Here is a 17,463-nt window from a genome sequence, read left to right as displayed (position 1 = left end):
TCATTTTGGTGTTTTCTTTTTACACAAAAACTAAAGTTGACTACTTGCCATTCTTTGATTTAGGATTTAGGAGGTGAGAGAATCAAGAAGGCCCTTAAGATGATCTATCTCTAAGAATTGAGGGGCAGTGGGTTTTTTTTATAAATTTGTTAGTAGCTTTCAGCATCAGGGATAACATGGTGACTGTTCTATTTTGCAAAAAGTGCTGGCATACTTTATTCTGGACCAAAATGCACAAAGTTGAAAGACTGTTAGCCCAAGAACTGTGCGCTGTGTCCTTGGTGCAGCTTACACACAAAGTAATCTAGTCATCACCCATTCACCAGGGTTCCTAGAGCCACACTGGCAGTCAGGAATGTCTCCACATTGTTTCAGGGCATTTTAAAGGTCTTCAGATTGTAGGCTAGTCAGTACTCCCAACACAAGGAAGAAAACCTCAAAATTAACCAATAGTCATGCAACATAATCACAAGCACAGTTTTAAGAAGAGTTATTATTTAATGTGCTAGCTGCTAGAAAGATCAAGAGAGCATAGCCATAGATTTAAGTGGGTTTGCAACAGCTTTATTTTAGAATGGGAATAAGGTCTAAATTTTGTCTTCCCAGAAAATGGTGTGTTTCCAGGGAAAAGGTCTTAAAGGAATTTCATTTAATTTTCTCTTTTTTTAAAACAGGCTTTGTTAATTCCTCGTTAAAATGTAAAACAAATTAGAATGTGCTGGGGTGGCAGCTGGGATTAACCTCAAATGTTTGCCAGGGCTGATACGTTGAAAACTGGTTCATCCTTCGAGTACCCTGAGTGGTTTTCAATGACTTGGCTAGTCAAATTGATTATTTTTAGTTATAGGGGTAGATTGGAGCATTTATTACATACTTTACTGTTATGTCTTAATGTGGGCCTTTATTTTGTAAATATGGAAATGATTGTGGGGCTTAAAGTTACCTTTGAAGTTTTAAGACAGTCCACTTTTTAGCATGTGTGTTGTGTCCAGCCTGTGGTTGTCTTAACTAATAAATGTGGTTTTTCTCCCCATTCTCTCCTTTTATTTATTTGCGTAGAGCCATCTTACCTGGGGTTTTGCAGCCCACACATACCACACCACACCTTCGCCATTTGATACAGACCAGGCTGGCCTTGAAGTCAGGATTTTTGCCTTCTAAGTACTCAGACTAAAGAGATTGAAGGAGTGAGCTACCACGCCTGGCCTGCGCCTGATTTTCACACTCCCCAACCCTATGAACTTGCTTCCACTTCTCTTTCTCTTAGTTGTTTTGCTAGGTTTACTCATCTCTCAGGGATCTATAGCCACTTTCAGAGATGCTTTTAAGCACAGACACACTCTTAATCCCAAAGGCCAGCGGATCTATGAGTTCGAGGCCAGCCTGGTCTACATATCCAGGACACCCGAGGTTGTGGCACAGAAACTCTGGTGGGGAGGAGGGAGTCGGGGAAGTCCTTAAGGCCTGCTGTCTAGGCCACACCCGGGAGGGCACCAGTGGCAGTATTTGCCGGCATCGGAACATAATTCAGGTTTAAACTAAAGGACTAGAAGTGAGGAGCCATTTCCCTTGGAGATAGAACGCTAAGCCTCAACACCCGCGCTGTCTGGAACAACATTTTGGTAGCCCTGGCAACTCGGAAAAATTGAGTTGTTACTAACCCCGTGGTAAAACTGATGTGAGTGGAGCTCACGGAACACGGAAAATTCCCCAAGTTAGTAAACCGCAAGCGAAGGCCGGGATACGCCCAAGGAAGCTGCTGCCAGAGCGATGGCGCACTTCCGGGGGCGCGGCCCGGAGCACGTTCGTTTCCGCCGCGCTTGCGCCCTGGGGTCCGGTGCGCTGCTAGGTTTGAGACTGGGCTTCCCGCCTGCGGCGCGCTGTTCCCGGCCCCGGAAAACATGCGCTCAGCTGGCGCGGCCCGAGCCTGCCGCGGCGCCCGCCGGTGCTGGCTCTCCGGGTGCGCGGGCTCCACAGAGGGGCCGCAGCAGCGGACGGGCCCCGAGCGTGCCGACGACCGGGAGGCGCTGGTAGACCTCTGCCGCAGAAGGCACTTCCTCAGCGGGACGCCGCAGCAGCTCAGCCCGGCTGCGCTCCTGAGCGGCTGCCACCCGGGCTTTGGACCTTTGGGTGTGGAGTTGCGAAAGAACCTGGCCTCGCAGTGGTGGTCCTCCATGGTGGTGGCCAGGGAGCAGGTCTTCGCGGTGGACGCCCTCCACCAGCAGCCAGGCCCTTCGCAGCCCGGGGACAGCGCCTGCAGGTTAGTGTCTCCAGAGTGTGTACGCGAAATCTTGCAAGACCAAGAAACGAGTAAGGAACAGCTAATGGCGTTTCTTGAGAACTTATTAAAAACTTCTGGGAAGCTACGGGCGACTCTTCTTCACGGTACGGCTCTTCTTCGCGTCTCGTGCTTCTGAGCAGGTTCGGGTGGAGAGGCAGTCTCACATGAACCGGCCCCAAGGAAAGGAATGACCAGATTTCCTTTTTTGTTTGTCTTTTCGTTGAACATACTCCAGGCAAATGTCGGTGGCGTCATGCCTGAGGAAATGGGGAAAGCATTCAATTTGAAGAGCAACCCCTTAGAGCTCAATCCCGCAGAATTGGGACCTTAATCCAGTCACGTATTTGAATTTTCATTGGTACCTAGACGTTTTCGAAGACTTCGCCTACTCTTCAGCTTTACATACATGACATGTTGACATTCTTTTTTTCCTTGCTAGGTTTTAGCTTGTCAATCTAGAAGATGAAATAAGACGATTTGTGTGCCTCTTCTTTTTAATTTTCTAAGTATTATTTATGTTGACTTTTTTTTTTTTCTTCGAGACAAGGTTTCTCTGTGGAGGCTGTCCTGGAACTAGCTCTTGTAGACCGGGCTGGGAGATCCACCTGCCTCTGCCTCCCCAGTGCTGGGATTAAAGGCGTGCGTCACCACCACCCAGTTTATGTATTTTTTAAGGTATGAGCTAAGCTATCTCTTCACATCCCACTCCCCGAATCTTTTTCTTTAAAGTCGAATACAACGGGATGTAGAAATTCTAAAAACCTAAAATGAGCCGGGCAGTGTTGGTGCACACCTTTGATCCCAGCACTCGGAATGCAGAGGCAGGCGGATCTTAGTGAGTTCGAACAGAGCTAGTTCCAGGACTACCTCCAAAGCAATACAAAGAAACCCTGTCTCAAAATACAAACCAAAGAAAAGCAAAATTGACAGGAGGTTCTTTTTATTTATTATATTTTTAAACTTCTTTTGTATGTATGTATGTGGGTATGCTATAGTACACACACGAAATTCAGGACAGTTTTTAGACCACAATTCTCTCCTGCTCAGGTCTTCAGGTTGGCAGCAACTGCTTCTACACACTATTGCATCTCTCCAGCCTTGAGAAAATGTCCTTGATTGGCAGATAGAAGATGCCTACTCAACACGCAGTCCATGAACCGTACTTAATGAGCCAGAAAAATTAGCTTCAGTTTATACTTTAATAATAGAGAATTTTTTAGGAAATAAATGATAGCAGTGTTTGGAATGAATGAGAAAAACATGGCAAAATGTTAATTGACAAGTCTAGGTAAAGAGCATATAGGTGCCATTTGGTTGTTTGGGGTAGGATTTTCTTGCTTTTGTTAATTTGAGACAGGGGTCTCCTGGCAGAGGAAGATGACCTTGAACTATTGATCCTCCTGTCTCTACCTCCCAAGTGCTGGGATTACAGGTGTACAGCTCCACACTTGGCTTTTTTTTTCTTTAAAAATGACAGGCTTTATTTCATTCTTTTGTTTCTCCTTATCAGACAGGATTTCATTATGTATTCTTTCAGTGTTTTGTAGATTGAAAATTCTCACGCCAAACAGTTCGAGTCAGTACCTAAAGTTAAATGGTATTTATGGCTCAGAGTTCACTGGCAGTTTACATATGTGGAATAGAATCATGTAATGATTGATTTGTTTTTTGACAGGTGCCTTGGAGCACTATGTTAATGGCCTGGATCTGGTAAATAGAAGGCTACCTTATGGTCTTGCTCAGATTGGAGTGTGTTTCCATCCTGTTTTGGACACTAAGCAGATACCTAGCAGTGTCAAAAGGTACACAATGTGACAGATAACCTGGTTTGGTACTTGATTAATCAATCATTCCCGCTTTGGGATACATCATATAATTTCCATAAAAGCTAACTTTTTTTTTTTTTTACATACAAAGAATTGGTGAAAAGACTGAAGCTTCATTGGTGTGGTTTACTCCTGCAAGGAATTCAAGCCAGTGGTTTGACTTCTGGCTGCGGCATAGGCTTCTATGGTGGAGAAAGGTACTGCAATAATAATTTTAATAATTAATACCTTTATTTGCCTTCTTGTTCTTGTTTTTAAAACAGGACCTCATGTCACCCAGGCTACTCTCAAGCTCCATATGTAGCTAGTTTAGGATGACCTTGAACTTCTTACCTTTCCGAGCGCTGGGATTATGAAGATTGCTGACACCTCAGCGTGTTGATTCATTTGCCTAAGCCTCCTGAGTATTGGGTTTACAGGCGTGTGCCACCACACCTGGCTTATAAATAGAACTTGAGGTAGCTATGGCTCAGTTGTCTTTCAGAGAGCCAGAATTTGGTTCCCAGCACCCCAGGTAGGTAGCTTACAACCGCCTGTAACTCCACCTCTGTCTGAGTTATCGACTCCCTCTTCTGGCCTCTGAAGGCATCTGTAAACATGTGGCACACAGACAGATACATATAAATAAAAATAAATCTTTAAAAACATGTTGCTTCATTTTTATTCATTTTGGGCAAGCCTATCATCACAAATGCCGTGGCAAACATATAGCAGTCAGAGGGCAACTTTAGGGAGTTAAATCTCTCTTTCCACTAAGTGGGTTCTGGGATCCAACTCTGATGTTCAGGCTTAGCAGCAAACACCTTACTGCTGAACCATTTCAGCAGCCCTGGTTTTGGCTATTTTGATACAAGGCATCCGTCTAACCCAAGCTGACCTGGAATTCACTGGCCAAAATCTAGTGGTAACCTTCCTGTTTTAGCTGAGATCACAGGTGTGAGCCTCCAGCCCACCTGTTTGGTTTTTTCAGTTGAAGTCCTGGAGATGGAACCAAGGGCCTAGAATGTGCTGGACAAGCCCTCTGCTACTGAGCTACACTGCTATGCTGAGTTTGTAAGAGCCGATACAAACGGAAGGCTCTTAGTAATGGTGCTTATTGTTCCAGTGGGTATCAGGGTTCCCTTGGTACAGATACGCTGAGCTCAGATGCCCATGGCTGAGCCTTTATGTTCAGGACTTAACTACTTTTCAACCTGTTGCTGGATAAAAGTCTCAGGCAACCTTAATTCTCAGAGATAATTATGGAACTAGAAGTAAATTAATCCCAACACGTAGAAGGAGCAGGAGGATCTTTGGTCAGCCAGGTCAGAAAACAAGTGAATTAGCACTTCATTGAGTCAACAAAACACTTTGTTTTGCAGTTTGCTAAGAGTCCATCTAACTTCAGCAGCACTGACTGTCAGGATGAAGCAGGGCGAAAGGGAAGCAAACTTTACTACAGCTTTCCCTGGGGAAAGGAGCCAATCGAGACTCTGTGGAACCTAGGAGATCAAGAACTCTTACACATGTATCACGGGAGTAGTGCGTCTACATTACAGGTGTGTGTCACCCTGAACGCCCATGTGTCCTGTACCAGATGCTCTGTTTTCTGAACCGCTGAAGGATAACTGTATGGTGTCCTGTAACCAGCCTCCTAATAACTTTGTGTACATTTTTTGACAGTGCGCAACTACATAACCATAACTGTAGCCATCAAAGTCAGGAAATGAACATAACCCACCACTATTAGTCATTCCACAAAGCCCATGAGATTTAACTGGATATTCCTGTAATGTGCTTTACAGGCCCAGGATCTATTCCAGAGCACTGTTCCATGGGGTTGTTCTGTCTCTGTTCTCCAGGTGAACAGTTGCTTTTGTCTTTCCTATTCTTATGTTCCTGGCTTTTTCTTTTTTTTTTTAAGGGCGTTACTTTGTATCTGACAGGTCTTTCAGAAGTTTTCTGATTTATGTATTTGTGCCAGGAATATGATGGGGGGGAGGGTGCCCTTCTCAGGGCATATTAGGTAGGCAACATCAATGGGTGTCAGTATGATATCTTTTATCACTTGGTTAAGGTGGTCTCTCCAGCCGGGCGTTGGTGGGTGCTGGGAGGCAGAGGCAGGCGGATCTCTGAGTTTGAGGCCAGCCTAGTCTCCAGAGCGAGTGCCAGGACAGGCTCCAAAGCTACACAGAGAAACCCTGTCTCGAAAAAAACCAAAAAAAAAAAAAAAAAAGATAGTCTCCTCCAATGTACATTCAAATTTATTCTGTTTTCTTTTACTATGGGTGTTTGCCTACATGTATCTCTGTGCACCACATGCATACAGTACTCCAGAGGCCCGAAGATACCATCAGATTCCCTAGAACTAGAGTTAACAGTTGTAGTCCACCATGTAGGTCCTCTACGAGAACAAGTACTCGCTCTCTCTTTTTTTCTTTAATGGTTTTTCAAGACAGGGTTTCTCTGTGTAATAGTCCTGGCTGTTCTGGAACTCAATCTGTAGACCAGGCTGTCTTTGAACTCATTAAGATCCACCTGCCTCTGTGTCCTAAGTACTGGGATTAAAGGCGTGTGCCACTACCACCTGGCAAGAACAAGTTTTTTTAACCCCTGAGCCATCTCTCTAGCCCTGTCCAATGTACATTCATTCATTTCTTAGGATAAAATCCAAGCCTTAGTGAATGTAAATCCAGGAACTGGATTACATCCCCTTTTGTCCCAGAACACCTGAGGTTGAAACCAGGGCTACATAGTGAAACACTGGTTCAAAAAACAAAGCCGGGGCCAGTTGTTAACACACACCTTTAATCCCAACACTCGGGAGGCAGAGGCAGGCAGATCTCTGTAAGTTTGAAGCCAGCTTGATCTACAAGAGCTAGTTCCAGCCTCAAAAGCCACAGAGAAACCCTGTCTCGAAAACAAAGCAGTGTTTTAGAGATGGCTGAGTCACTGAAGCACTTGCTGCTGAGCTTGACAACTGAATCAGTTCCCAGGACCCACATGGTGAAAGTAACAACAGATGGTCCTCTTACCTCAGGTGCATATATTGGCACAGCCCCCCTCCCCATTATCACACATATAATAATAGTAAAGGACCTTTCCACATAGCAGACCTCTCCCAGGAAGCATTGAAAAAGTTGAGGCCCAGACCCACTCCTGGTGAGTCAGCTCATCCTCTCGGAGTGAGACTGCTAGGTTTAACATGCACAGGCTGTGTATCCTCTTTGGGCCCAATGCTCAGCATGGTCTTGGCATGAGGTAGGTGGTTTATAAAATGAATTTGTGAATTTTTTTTCTTGCCTTTTAAGTCTAAAATATGTAACTTTAAGAAAAAGTTCTGCTAGCCGGGCATAGTGGCACACACCTTTAATCCTGGCAGAGACAGGAGGCAGAGACAGATGGATCTCTGTGAGTTCAAAGCCAGTCTTGTCTACACAGTGAGTTTCAGGACAGCCAGGGCTATACAGTGAGACCCTGTCTTGAAAGACACAAAAGTTTTGCTAAGTGGTACTTTATTCTATTCTCTTCTACAAAGGGTCGAGATGGGCGGAAAAACGTCATTCCTTGTGTTCTGTCCATAAATGGGGACCTAGACCTAGGCACGCTGGCTTACATCTGCGATTCCTTCCAGCTCACAGAGAACTCCTTTGCAAGGAAGAAGAGCCTTCAGCGAAAGGTGCTTTGCTGTGTCACCTATGTGGGGGTGTTTGTTGTTGGTTTTGCTTTTCCCCTTCAACACATTAACTGTGCTTTCCTTCTTCCTTTTGTCCCTTAATTGCCTCAGGTGCTTAAACTTCACCCTTGTTTAGCCCCTATTAAGGTTGCTTTGGATGTGGGGAAAGGCCCGACAGCAGAACTGAGACAGGTGGGTTCAAGAAAGTTAATTTGCCATGGCTTTTTAAAATTTTACATGTAACTTATTATGTGTGCTCATGTGTGATGTGGGAGCCAGGACAACTTGGAAGGTAGGTCTGTCCTTCCACCATGTGGGCCCAGGCCCTGGGAATGGAGCTCAGGAGCCCAGGTAGTAACTGTCTTTCCCCAGTGAGGGAAAGACAACTGCCATCTTGCTGCCAGTTGCTAGGAAGCTGTCAGGACTGAATGCCATGCTGGGGTTTCTCAGGCTGTCCCTTCCTTCTCCTTCTGCTATGGAAGTAAAACTCCTAGAGCACAGTTCTCACCTGTCACATGACTTTACAGTTAACATGGCTTTTTACAACCATTAGATTATTTATTTTCTTTTCTTTTTTTTTTTTTTTTTTTTTTTGGTTTTTCGAGACAGGGTTTCTCTGTGGCTTTGGAGGGTGTCCTGGAACTAGCTCTTGTAGACCAGGCTAGTCTCAAACTCACAGAGATCCACCTGCCTCTGCCTCCCGAGTGCTGAGATTAAAGGCATGTGCCACCACTGCCCGGCTTAATTTATTTATTTATTTATTTATTTTTCGTTTTTCGAGACAGGGTTTCTCTGTGTAGCTTTGGAGCCTATCCTGGCACTCGCTCTGGAGACCAGGCTGGCCTCGAACTCACAGAGATCCGCCTGCCTCTGCCTCCCAAGTGCTGGGATTAAAGGCGTGTGCCACCAATGCCTGGCTGGAGATTTTATTTTCTCTTGTGTGTTTTAAATGATAATGGTGATAATTCTTGGTTGGCATAAAACTATTTTTTGGAAGATTTGCAGTCAATATTCAATTAGCATTGCTTAATTTATTCATTTTTAGAGAAAATACATGGTTTAGTAAGGTGTTCAGTGTATAAACAATTTTTTTTAAAGATTTATTTATTATATATACAGTATCCTGCTTCCATGTATATCTGCACACCAGAAGAGGGCACCAGATCTCATAAAGGATGGCTGTGAGCTAACATATGGTTGCTGGGAATTGAACTCAGGACCTCTGGAAGAGCAGGCAGTGCTCTCATCCTCTGAGCCATCTCTCCAGCCCCAGTGTATAAACTCTTAACATTGTAAAACTAAACAGTTTCCATGGACTTTAAAGATTGAAGAAAGTCATTTATAGTTTCATAAAAACTTTTCTTTCATATTTGAAATCTACTTTTTTTTCCTCCAGGTTTGTCAAGGGCTACTTAATGAATTTCTAGAGAATGGGATTTCTGTGTGGCCTGGTTATTTGGAGACTGTGCAGTCTTCATTAGAGCAACTCTATTCAAAGTAAGAATTAATCTTCCTTGTCATTAATTACTTTGATTATATGTTTCATTGTACTAATAGAAACAAATCTCTTCTGAATATGATCTGAAAAATGAGGCTGGTTGCCTGGCGGTGGTAACACATGCCTTTTAATGCCAGCACTCAGGAGGCAGGCATGTGGGTCTGTGACTTCCAGGACAGCAAGGGCTACATAGAGAAACGCTGTCTTGAAAATTCAAAAACTAAAATGGGGCTGGAGAGCAGGCTCATTGGTTGAGTGCTTGTTCTTCCAGAGGACCCAAGTTTGGTTCCCAGCTGCCATGTTGTGCAGCTCTCATCACTTATTCACTTACAACTGCAGGTCTAGGGATTCAGCAACCTCTTCCCTTCCTCCACAGGCACTGCATACATGAGGCATGCACATATAAACACACATGTACATAGAAGTAAAACAAAAATCCTTCAGGTGAGAGACAACACAAGGAGAGACAGCACATTGGTGAAGAGCACCTGCTGCTCTTGCAGAGGGTCTTGCCAGGGCCCACCACATAGGGTTAGGTTAGGGTTAGGGTGGCTCATAGCCATCTGTAACAGGCATCCATGGCCTCCTTCTGGTTCCCCTGGGTACCAAGTACACAGGTATGTTCACAGAAGTTTCTGTCCCACCCAGTCCCACAGCCATTTAGTCCCAAATAAACACACAGAGGCTTACATTAATTATAAACTGTTTGGCCAATGGCTCAGGTTTCTTATTAGCTAGCTTTATCTTTGTAACAATAAATCTTTACACCAGGCCGCCTGAGTCCCGCCCGAGTTCCGCCGGCTGCCTTAGGGTCTCAAGTAACACACAAAGACTTATATTAGGTACAAATGCTGCTGGTCAATGACTAGGATTTCTTACTGCTAGCTCAGTCTTAATTATCAACCATAACTATTAATCTGTATATTTATAAACTTAGCTTTTTTCTTTAATTACTACTCATATTTACATATCCATCCCCCTCATTCCCTTACCCCCCCATCCTCCCATTTCCCCATCAACCCCCCCCAACCCACCCCCTAAATCCTCCCCAGGGATAGTGAGGCCCTCCTCAGGGGACCTTCAAAGTCCATCATATCATATGGGGGAGGGCCTAGGCCCTCCTTGCTGTGTCTGGCTCCACTGTTAGAGGTCCCATAGACTGGCACCCACATTCAGAGGGCTTGATTTGGTCCAATGCTGTTTCCGAAGCTTTATGACTAGGGTCTCCATGCTATCAGTAGGTCAGGTCCACTGTTTCTGTGGGTTTCTGCAGCCCCATCTTGGCTCCTTTGCTCATCCCTCCTCCCTCTCCACAACTGGATTCCAGGAGTATGGTTCAGTGCTTAGCTGTGGGTGCCTGTTTCTGCTTCAAACAGCTACTGGATGAAGGCTCTAGGAATGGTAACTAAGGTAGACACCAATCTCATTATAGGAGAAGGGCATCAATGGCATCTTCTCCACCACTGCCTGGCTTCTTAGTTGGCAGTGAATCCCCTAACATTTCCCCTGTGCCAGACCTCTCTCCAAACCTGTACTGTCTCCCTCTATTAAGGCATCTCCTTTCTTTCTTTCAAGATTTTATTTATTTATTATGTATACAGTCTTGTGCCTGCATGCCAGCAGAGGGCACCAGATCTCATTCAAGGTGGTTGTGAGCCACCATGTGGTTGCTGGGAATTGAACTCAGGACCTCTGGAAGAACAGTCAGTGATCTTAACCACTGAGCTATGTCTTCAGCCTTTGGCATCTCCTTTCTTGCCCTCCTCTATTCCTCCCGTCTCAGTTCTCTTGTTCTCCTCCCCTCTCCCTATAAACTTATCTTATTGAGGACACTGGCAGTGCTCGTCCGTTCTTCTCGGGATCACATGGCGGCAAAGGTCCTACTACATTTCCCAGAATCCTCCTTGACTCCTAGTCCCGCCTAACTTGCTTCTTCATTGGCCAACAGTACTTTATTCAACAATCAATAAGATACATACACAGAATGGCTTGCCCCACCACATTTCTATTAATCTATGTATCTCCATGTAGTCTTGGCTTACCAGAGAATGTCCAGGTGTCCTACCTACCTGGTAGCTACATGGCGTCTCCTGTCTCTCGACTCACTCTCTTCCCAGAATCCTCCTAGTCTGGTAGCCCTGCCTATACTTCCTGCCTGGCTATATCCTGCCTGTCCATTGGCCGAAACAGCTTTATTCATCAACCAATAAGAAACATATCCATGGGACTGGAGAGATGGCTCAGAGGTTAAGAGCACTGACTGTTCTTCCAGAGGTCCTGAGTTCAATTCCCAGCAACCACATGGTGGCTCACAACCATCCTTTATGAGATCTGGTGCCCTCTTCTGGTGTGCAGATATACATGGAAGCAGAATGTTGTATACATAATAAAAAAATAAAATCTTTAAAAAAAAGAGAGAGAGAGAGAGAGAGAGAAACACATTCACGGCAAACAGAAGAACACCTCCCCCCATCACAGGTGGTGTGCATACATGTAGGCAAACGTAGAAATAAATAAATCTTTTTAAAAAATGACTACTAGCCAGGCAATGATGGATGAGCACCTTTAATCCCAGCACTTGGAAGACAGGCAGGTAGATCTCTGAGTTCAAGGTCTACAGAGCAAGTTCCAGGACAACCATCACTACACAGAGAAAACTTGTCTTGAAATATCCCCCCAAAAAAGATTCCTAGCTTTTCCTAATAATTGCCTTAGCAATCAGTTTGCCAGTTTTTCAGGGATGAAAGTTAGGTGTATAAAGTCAAAACTGAATGTCTTTCCTGGCTGGCATCGGGTTCTGTCTGAGACTTAAGTGGAGGACAGAGACCCAGTCTCCTCAGTGTTTGGCTTCTTTGCTTACCCAGAGCTGAAGTTAGCTTCTAGTTAGTCATCTCTCATCTGACATTTTATGGATGCTAATACTTTTGTAGCAAGTGGAAATTTCTATATTACCTGTGATAGGCTGCAGTCAAAACACACATGCAAGCCGGGCGTTGGTGGTGCACGCCTTTAATCCCAGCACTCGGGAGGCAGAGGCAGGTGGATCTCTGTGAGTTCGAGGCCAGCCTGGTCTCCAGAGCGATTGCCAGGATAGGCTCCAAAGCTACACAGAGAAATCCTGTCTCGGGGAAAAAAAAAAAAAATGCATAAAGATACTGTCAGATTATCTTTAAGCTGTACATATAATGGGATGTGGAACATGAATGGATTTCATGTTCAGACTTGGGTCCCAGCCCCAACATAACTTGATTACATAGATTTTAATATTCAGGGTGTTTTTTGTTTGTTTGTTTGTTTAACTCTAAAACACTTCTGGTCCGGGGCTGGAGAGATGGCTCAGAGGTTAAGAGCACTGACTGTTCTTCCAGAGGTCCTGAGTTCAATTCCCAGCAACCACATGGTGACTCACAACCATCAGTTATGAGATTTGGTGCCCTCTTCTAGTGTGCAGGTATACATGGAAGCAGAATGTTGTATACATAAATAAATAAAATATTTATTAAAAAAAATTTCTGGTCCAAACATTTCAGACAAGGGATACTCAATATGAGGCATCTTTATTGTTCTCCCCAATCGAGTGCACACCAAGTCAAGTGTGTATCTGATCAATTTCAGTCAGTCTGGCAGTGCACACAGCCTCCCTTGTATCCCCAAGATTTTTCTGTATAGAGTCTTACACTGTAACCCAGACTGACCTTAAGCTTGTGGGAATCCTCCTGCCTCAGCCTCTTGAGTGCTGAGATTATAGGTGTATGTTATTATGCCTAGCTCCTGTATAGATCTCAAATTCACACTGCTCTCTCTTCCCAGCCAATACCCAGATTAGGAGATTTAGTGTTTTGTTCTTTTACTTTGTAAGCATGGTAGCTCATGCCTGCAAGCTCAGCGCTCTGTAGGCTGAGGCAGGAGGATCACAAGGTTGAGGCCAACTTGGGCTACATAATGAGACCCTGTATCCAAAAAGTAGTGCATAAATAAAATGTGCCTTTCAGATAATGCCTGCACGAAAACAGTTCTCAGCAAGTGGCAACAGCCCCCAGGTGTGGTAATAGAATGTGTGTGTATAATTTATTAGATTCCAACAGGGACAAAATGGAAATGGGATAACTGGTGTTTATTCAGATATAAAATGAACTCCCTAGTTTTCATATGCTCTAATGTCTTGTTCACGTGTGGAGATATCACTTCCCTATGTTTATCATGTTTAAGTATGGGTGTGCCTTGGCACATATATGGAGTTCAAAAGCTTTTGTGCATGATTTGCCTATGTGCATGTCTGTACACTGTGTGTGTACAATGCTGACAGAGGACAGAAGAGGGCATCAGATTCTCTGGAACTGGAATTACAGGGTTTTGGGGGATTTTTTTGGTTTTTTCTAAGACCACATCTATGGGGCGTGGGCCCCTGAAATTTCTACCACCTGCAGTGGGAACAATCCTTGATGCTCAGAGACAAGAATGAAGCTCACTCGGTTTAGCCCAACTGAGTCAGCCAGTGCTTAGTCATCGTTTTAGAGTCTGGCACCAGGTGGTTTGATTTAGCCATATTTAGGAACTGCTCGATTTTGGGGAAAAAGTTTCCTGATGACAGTTAACTCAGTCTCATGAGTGTTGTACACAAATCTTAGACATGTTAGCATTGAAACTCTTCAAGGGACAGATGGCTTCTTCCATGAAGATGGGTTCTGTTGACTTAGAAATAGTGTTGAAGATAAGGGTCTAGGAGAATGACTGAGGTAACCACAGTGCTTGTGGGAGTCAGGATTGGCCTGGCCTAAGATAACACAGAAGTCAAGTGGCCTCTCTCACAGGGGTGGTTTATGGACTGAGGGGCAATGCTTCAGATTTAGGGGAAAGTCTGGGATAAACAAACATATTCTGGGGGAATCAGGAGAAGTCTGACTCTACAAATAGCAAACAATCACTGGGTTGTAAACTACAGCCTTTCCCTGCATTCCTGTTCTGGGAAGAAGACAGGTAAACATCCTTTGAAAGATAAACATCCATGTTTATCCTTTCTTTGAAGAGATGAACATTGAATTTAACCAGTCTGGTTTCCCTAGTGCTTAATCTGTGTGCACAAGGACCTCTTTACCCTCTATATACATCTAATACATGTCCAGGCTGGCTTTGTACTCAGTATGTAGCTGAGGACTACCTTGATCTTTAGGATCATCCTGCCTCCTCTTCCTTAGTGCTGGAATTGAAGGTATATACCACCATGCTTAGTTTTGTTTATTTGTTTTTTGTTTTGATTTGTTTGACTTTTTGAGACATGATTTCTCTGTAGCTTTGGAGCCTGTCCTGGAACTCACTCTATAGACCAGGCTGGCCCCAAACTCACAGAGATCCACCTGTCTCTGCCTCCCAAATGCTGGGATTACAGATATACGCCACCACCTCCCAGCTCGTGCCTAATTTTTAAAAAATGAATGGTGAAGCTGGAGAGATGGCTCAGTGATTAAGAGCACTGGCTGCTCTTCCAGAGGACACAGATTTGATTCCCAGCACCCACGTGGCAGCTCACAGCTCTCCAGTAACTTCAGTTTCAGGAGATCCTATGCCCTCTTCTGTCCTCCACAGACACATATGTAATATACAAATATACAAGCAAAATACTCGTATGAATAAAATAAAAATAAACAAAATAAAAGTTTAAAATGAATTTTTAATCTGATTTGGAAATCAGGAAGACCAGTGCAGATTTATTCAATGATGCATGTTAAGTCATAAATGAAGTGTGAATTTGTTGTAATACCAAATAATCTATTGTATACCAAATCCTCGCTTTTAATATGGTTTATTGTAAGACACTTTAGTCTACAAATATTTTTCTGTCATTAAAGCCAAATTCAAAAGCCTGAGGTCATTGTGGAATTCATTGATAGTACCCTCTCAGGTGCCAGTGTTTACTTCTTAGGTCTTAGTTTTTCTGACTTTTGGCTAATACAGTAAATTCAAAGCTTCACTTTGAGTATGCTTCAGAAAAGAGGGGTGTTATTTGGTCCCACTCTCAGGGCCTGACTGAGGGAAAGTGACTTGAACTCTGTGGGTCAGATGGTGAGGAGGTGAGGTCTGTGTGGGTGCTCATGTGTTTTGTTTGACTGCCACTCAGGTATGATGAAATGAGCATTCTCTTCACCGTTCTCATCACTGAGACTACTTTGGAAAATGGATTGATCCAGCTGAGAAGCAGAGACACCACGATGAAGGAAATGATGCACATATCCAAACTGAAAGACTTTCTAGTCAAGTATCTAGCATCTGCAAAAAAAGTATAGGTCTTCATAGTCCTGTAATAAATATTCTGTATTGAGCCGGGTGGTGGCGGCACACGCCTTTAGTCCCAGCACTCAGGAGGCAGAGGCAGGCAGATCTCTGTGAGTTCAAGACCAGCATGGTCTACAAGAGCTAGTTCCAGAACAGCCTCCAAAGCCACAGAGAAACCCTGTCTCAAAACAAACAAACAAACAAAAAAATCTGTATTGATTTATTAGCTTACATTAATATGGGTTTGGCCCTTTTGCATTTATAAAGTGCACATTTTTGTCTCTCTGTTTTTATTATCCTTTTGATATGGTCTATAATGACACATAAATCCTGATTGGACTGCATGGTGAGACCTTGTCTCAAAAATGGAAAAGGAAAGGTCCTGAGGCTGGATGTGCTCATTCCTGTAATCTCAGCACTTGGGAGGCTGGGACAGGCTTGTTGAGCATTCTAGGCCAATCGAGGCTGTGGAGTGAGACTTGTCTCCAACGTAAACAAACAAGAACGTTGTTGAGGTGGCTCAGCAGGTTGAGGCATATGCCACCAGACCAAAGAGTTTGATACCCAGCACATAACATGGTGGAAAGGTGAGAACCAAATCCTCCAAATGTGAACCTTGGTAAGTGTACCACCATCTTAGAAAATCAGTTTCATAAGAAAATCCTACAAAATCAGTTTCATTAAAAACAAAATAAAAGGAAATTGAGGAGTTGGGCAGGTCCAGAGTTAGTGTAACAGTAAATAATTGGGGACTCAGGTGCTTCCTGTCTTCTATTCTGTTATTTTACTTGCTTGGTTCATTCTGGTTTTGGGGGACAGGATCTCAAGTAACCTGGGCTGGGCTGCCCTACATCTTGACTTGTAGCCAATAAAGACCTTAAACTGATCCTCCTGTAATCCCACCTCCTGAGTGATGGGATCACAGGTATATACTACCACACCCAGTTTATGTACTGCTGGGGATAGAAACCAAGGCTTTGTACATGCTAAGCAAATATTCTACCAACTGAGCTACATCCCCAACTCCCAACTGTAGGTATTCTATTAGAATGGAAAATGAAGCACTGTTTTGCAATATCCTTCATGTTTGTGATACTGAGAATTGAACCTAGGGCCTGACATCCTCCTGTTTAAGCCTCTCAAGATGATTGGTATGAGCCACCATGCCCAGTTCTCTCTCTCTCTTTGTGTGTGTGTGTGTATAAGTGTGTGTGTGTATAAGTTACAAGTGTACAAGAGAGAGCCTGGCTTTTAATGGGTGCTATTGTTTTTATCTAGTTGTTCTATTTACCAATGAAGAGACTCAGAAGTCAGGTATTAGAGTGAAAACCTGCTAGATCAGACAAGCCAAGAAGCAACTAGCTTTGCCTTCCTCTTTGACCTGAGACCCAACTTGAGAGTCTCTCCACACTGTCCCAAACCAAAAAGGACTGTAAATCTCCTAAGTCCCTCCCTACTCCTTCCTCTATGTCTCTCTGTCCTCCATACTCTATGACTAATTCTTGTTAACTAGTCGATGGCTCCACCCCCAATCCAAGGTTAAATTTATTAGCACAGTTCAGTTTTACAGTACAATCAAATATCCTACAACATTTCCCACTTTTTTTGTTGTTGTTTTGCTTTTGTTTTTCGAGACAGGGTTTCTCTGTGGTTTTGGAGGCTGTCCTGGAATTAGCTCTTGTAGACCAGGCTGGTCTCGAACTCACAGAGATCCGCCTGCCTCTGCCTCCCGAGTGCTGGGACTAAAGGTGTGAACCGTCACCGCCCAGCTCATTTCCCATTTTTTGTCTAAATAAAAAGGAAAGGTTTTAATTTTAACACAGTAAAACTATATACAGTAAGAAATTACCAGGTATTGACTAAAAAGGCACAGTTTTAACTCAACACAGTAAAACTATATTCATAAGAACAATTTATCAGGAGGCTCAGAGGT

General features: G+C 43.9%; 1 protein-coding gene across 2 annotated transcripts; it reads left to right on the top strand.

The window, feature by feature from the left end:
• Positions 1-62: 62 nt before the first annotated feature.
• Positions 63-16,694, top strand: Polg2 (DNA polymerase gamma 2, accessory subunit). Of its 2 annotated transcripts, XM_027427796.2 has the most exons (8): positions 63-2,385; positions 3,957-4,083; positions 4,199-4,304; positions 5,469-5,645; positions 7,625-7,765; positions 7,874-7,954; positions 9,159-9,259; positions 15,376-16,694. In XM_027427796.2, the coding sequence occupies exons 1-8, from the start codon at positions 1,902-1,904 to the stop codon at positions 15,539-15,541; spliced, it is 1,383 nt and encodes a 460-aa protein (XP_027283597.1). In that variant the 5' UTR covers positions 63-1,901; the 3' UTR covers positions 15,542-16,694. The 2 variants fall into 2 exon arrangements, with proteins under 2 accessions (XP_027283597.1, XP_027283598.1); XM_027427797.2 differs by lacking the exon at positions 9,159-9,259 and having other exon boundaries at positions 15,376-15,505.
• The last annotated feature ends 769 nt before the right edge of the window (positions 16,695-17,463 follow it).

Source organism: Cricetulus griseus, chromosome 7 (assembly GCF_003668045.3).
Source record: "Cricetulus griseus strain 17A/GY chromosome 7, alternate assembly CriGri-PICRH-1.0, whole genome shotgun sequence".
Classification (NCBI taxonomy): domain Eukaryota; kingdom Metazoa; phylum Chordata; class Mammalia; order Rodentia; family Cricetidae; genus Cricetulus; species Cricetulus griseus.
Note: the sequence above shows the minus strand (reverse complement) of the source record. Positions and strands in the feature narration are given on the sequence as shown.

Bases quoted from the DNA above. Each gene is read 5' to 3' on its own strand.
- Polg2 (XM_027427796.2), top strand. From the start codon at position 1,902: ATGCGCTCAGCTGGCGCGGCCCGAGCCTGCCGCGGCGCCCGCCGGTGC. The intron at 2,386-3,956 runs GTACGGCTCTTC...GTTTTTTGACAG, and splicing joins ACGGGCGACTCTTCTTCACG to GTGCCTTGGAGCACTATGTT. The intron at 5,646-7,624 runs GTGTGTGTCACC...TCTTCTACAAAG, and splicing joins GTAGTGCGTCTACATTACAG to GGTCGAGATGGGCGGAAAAA.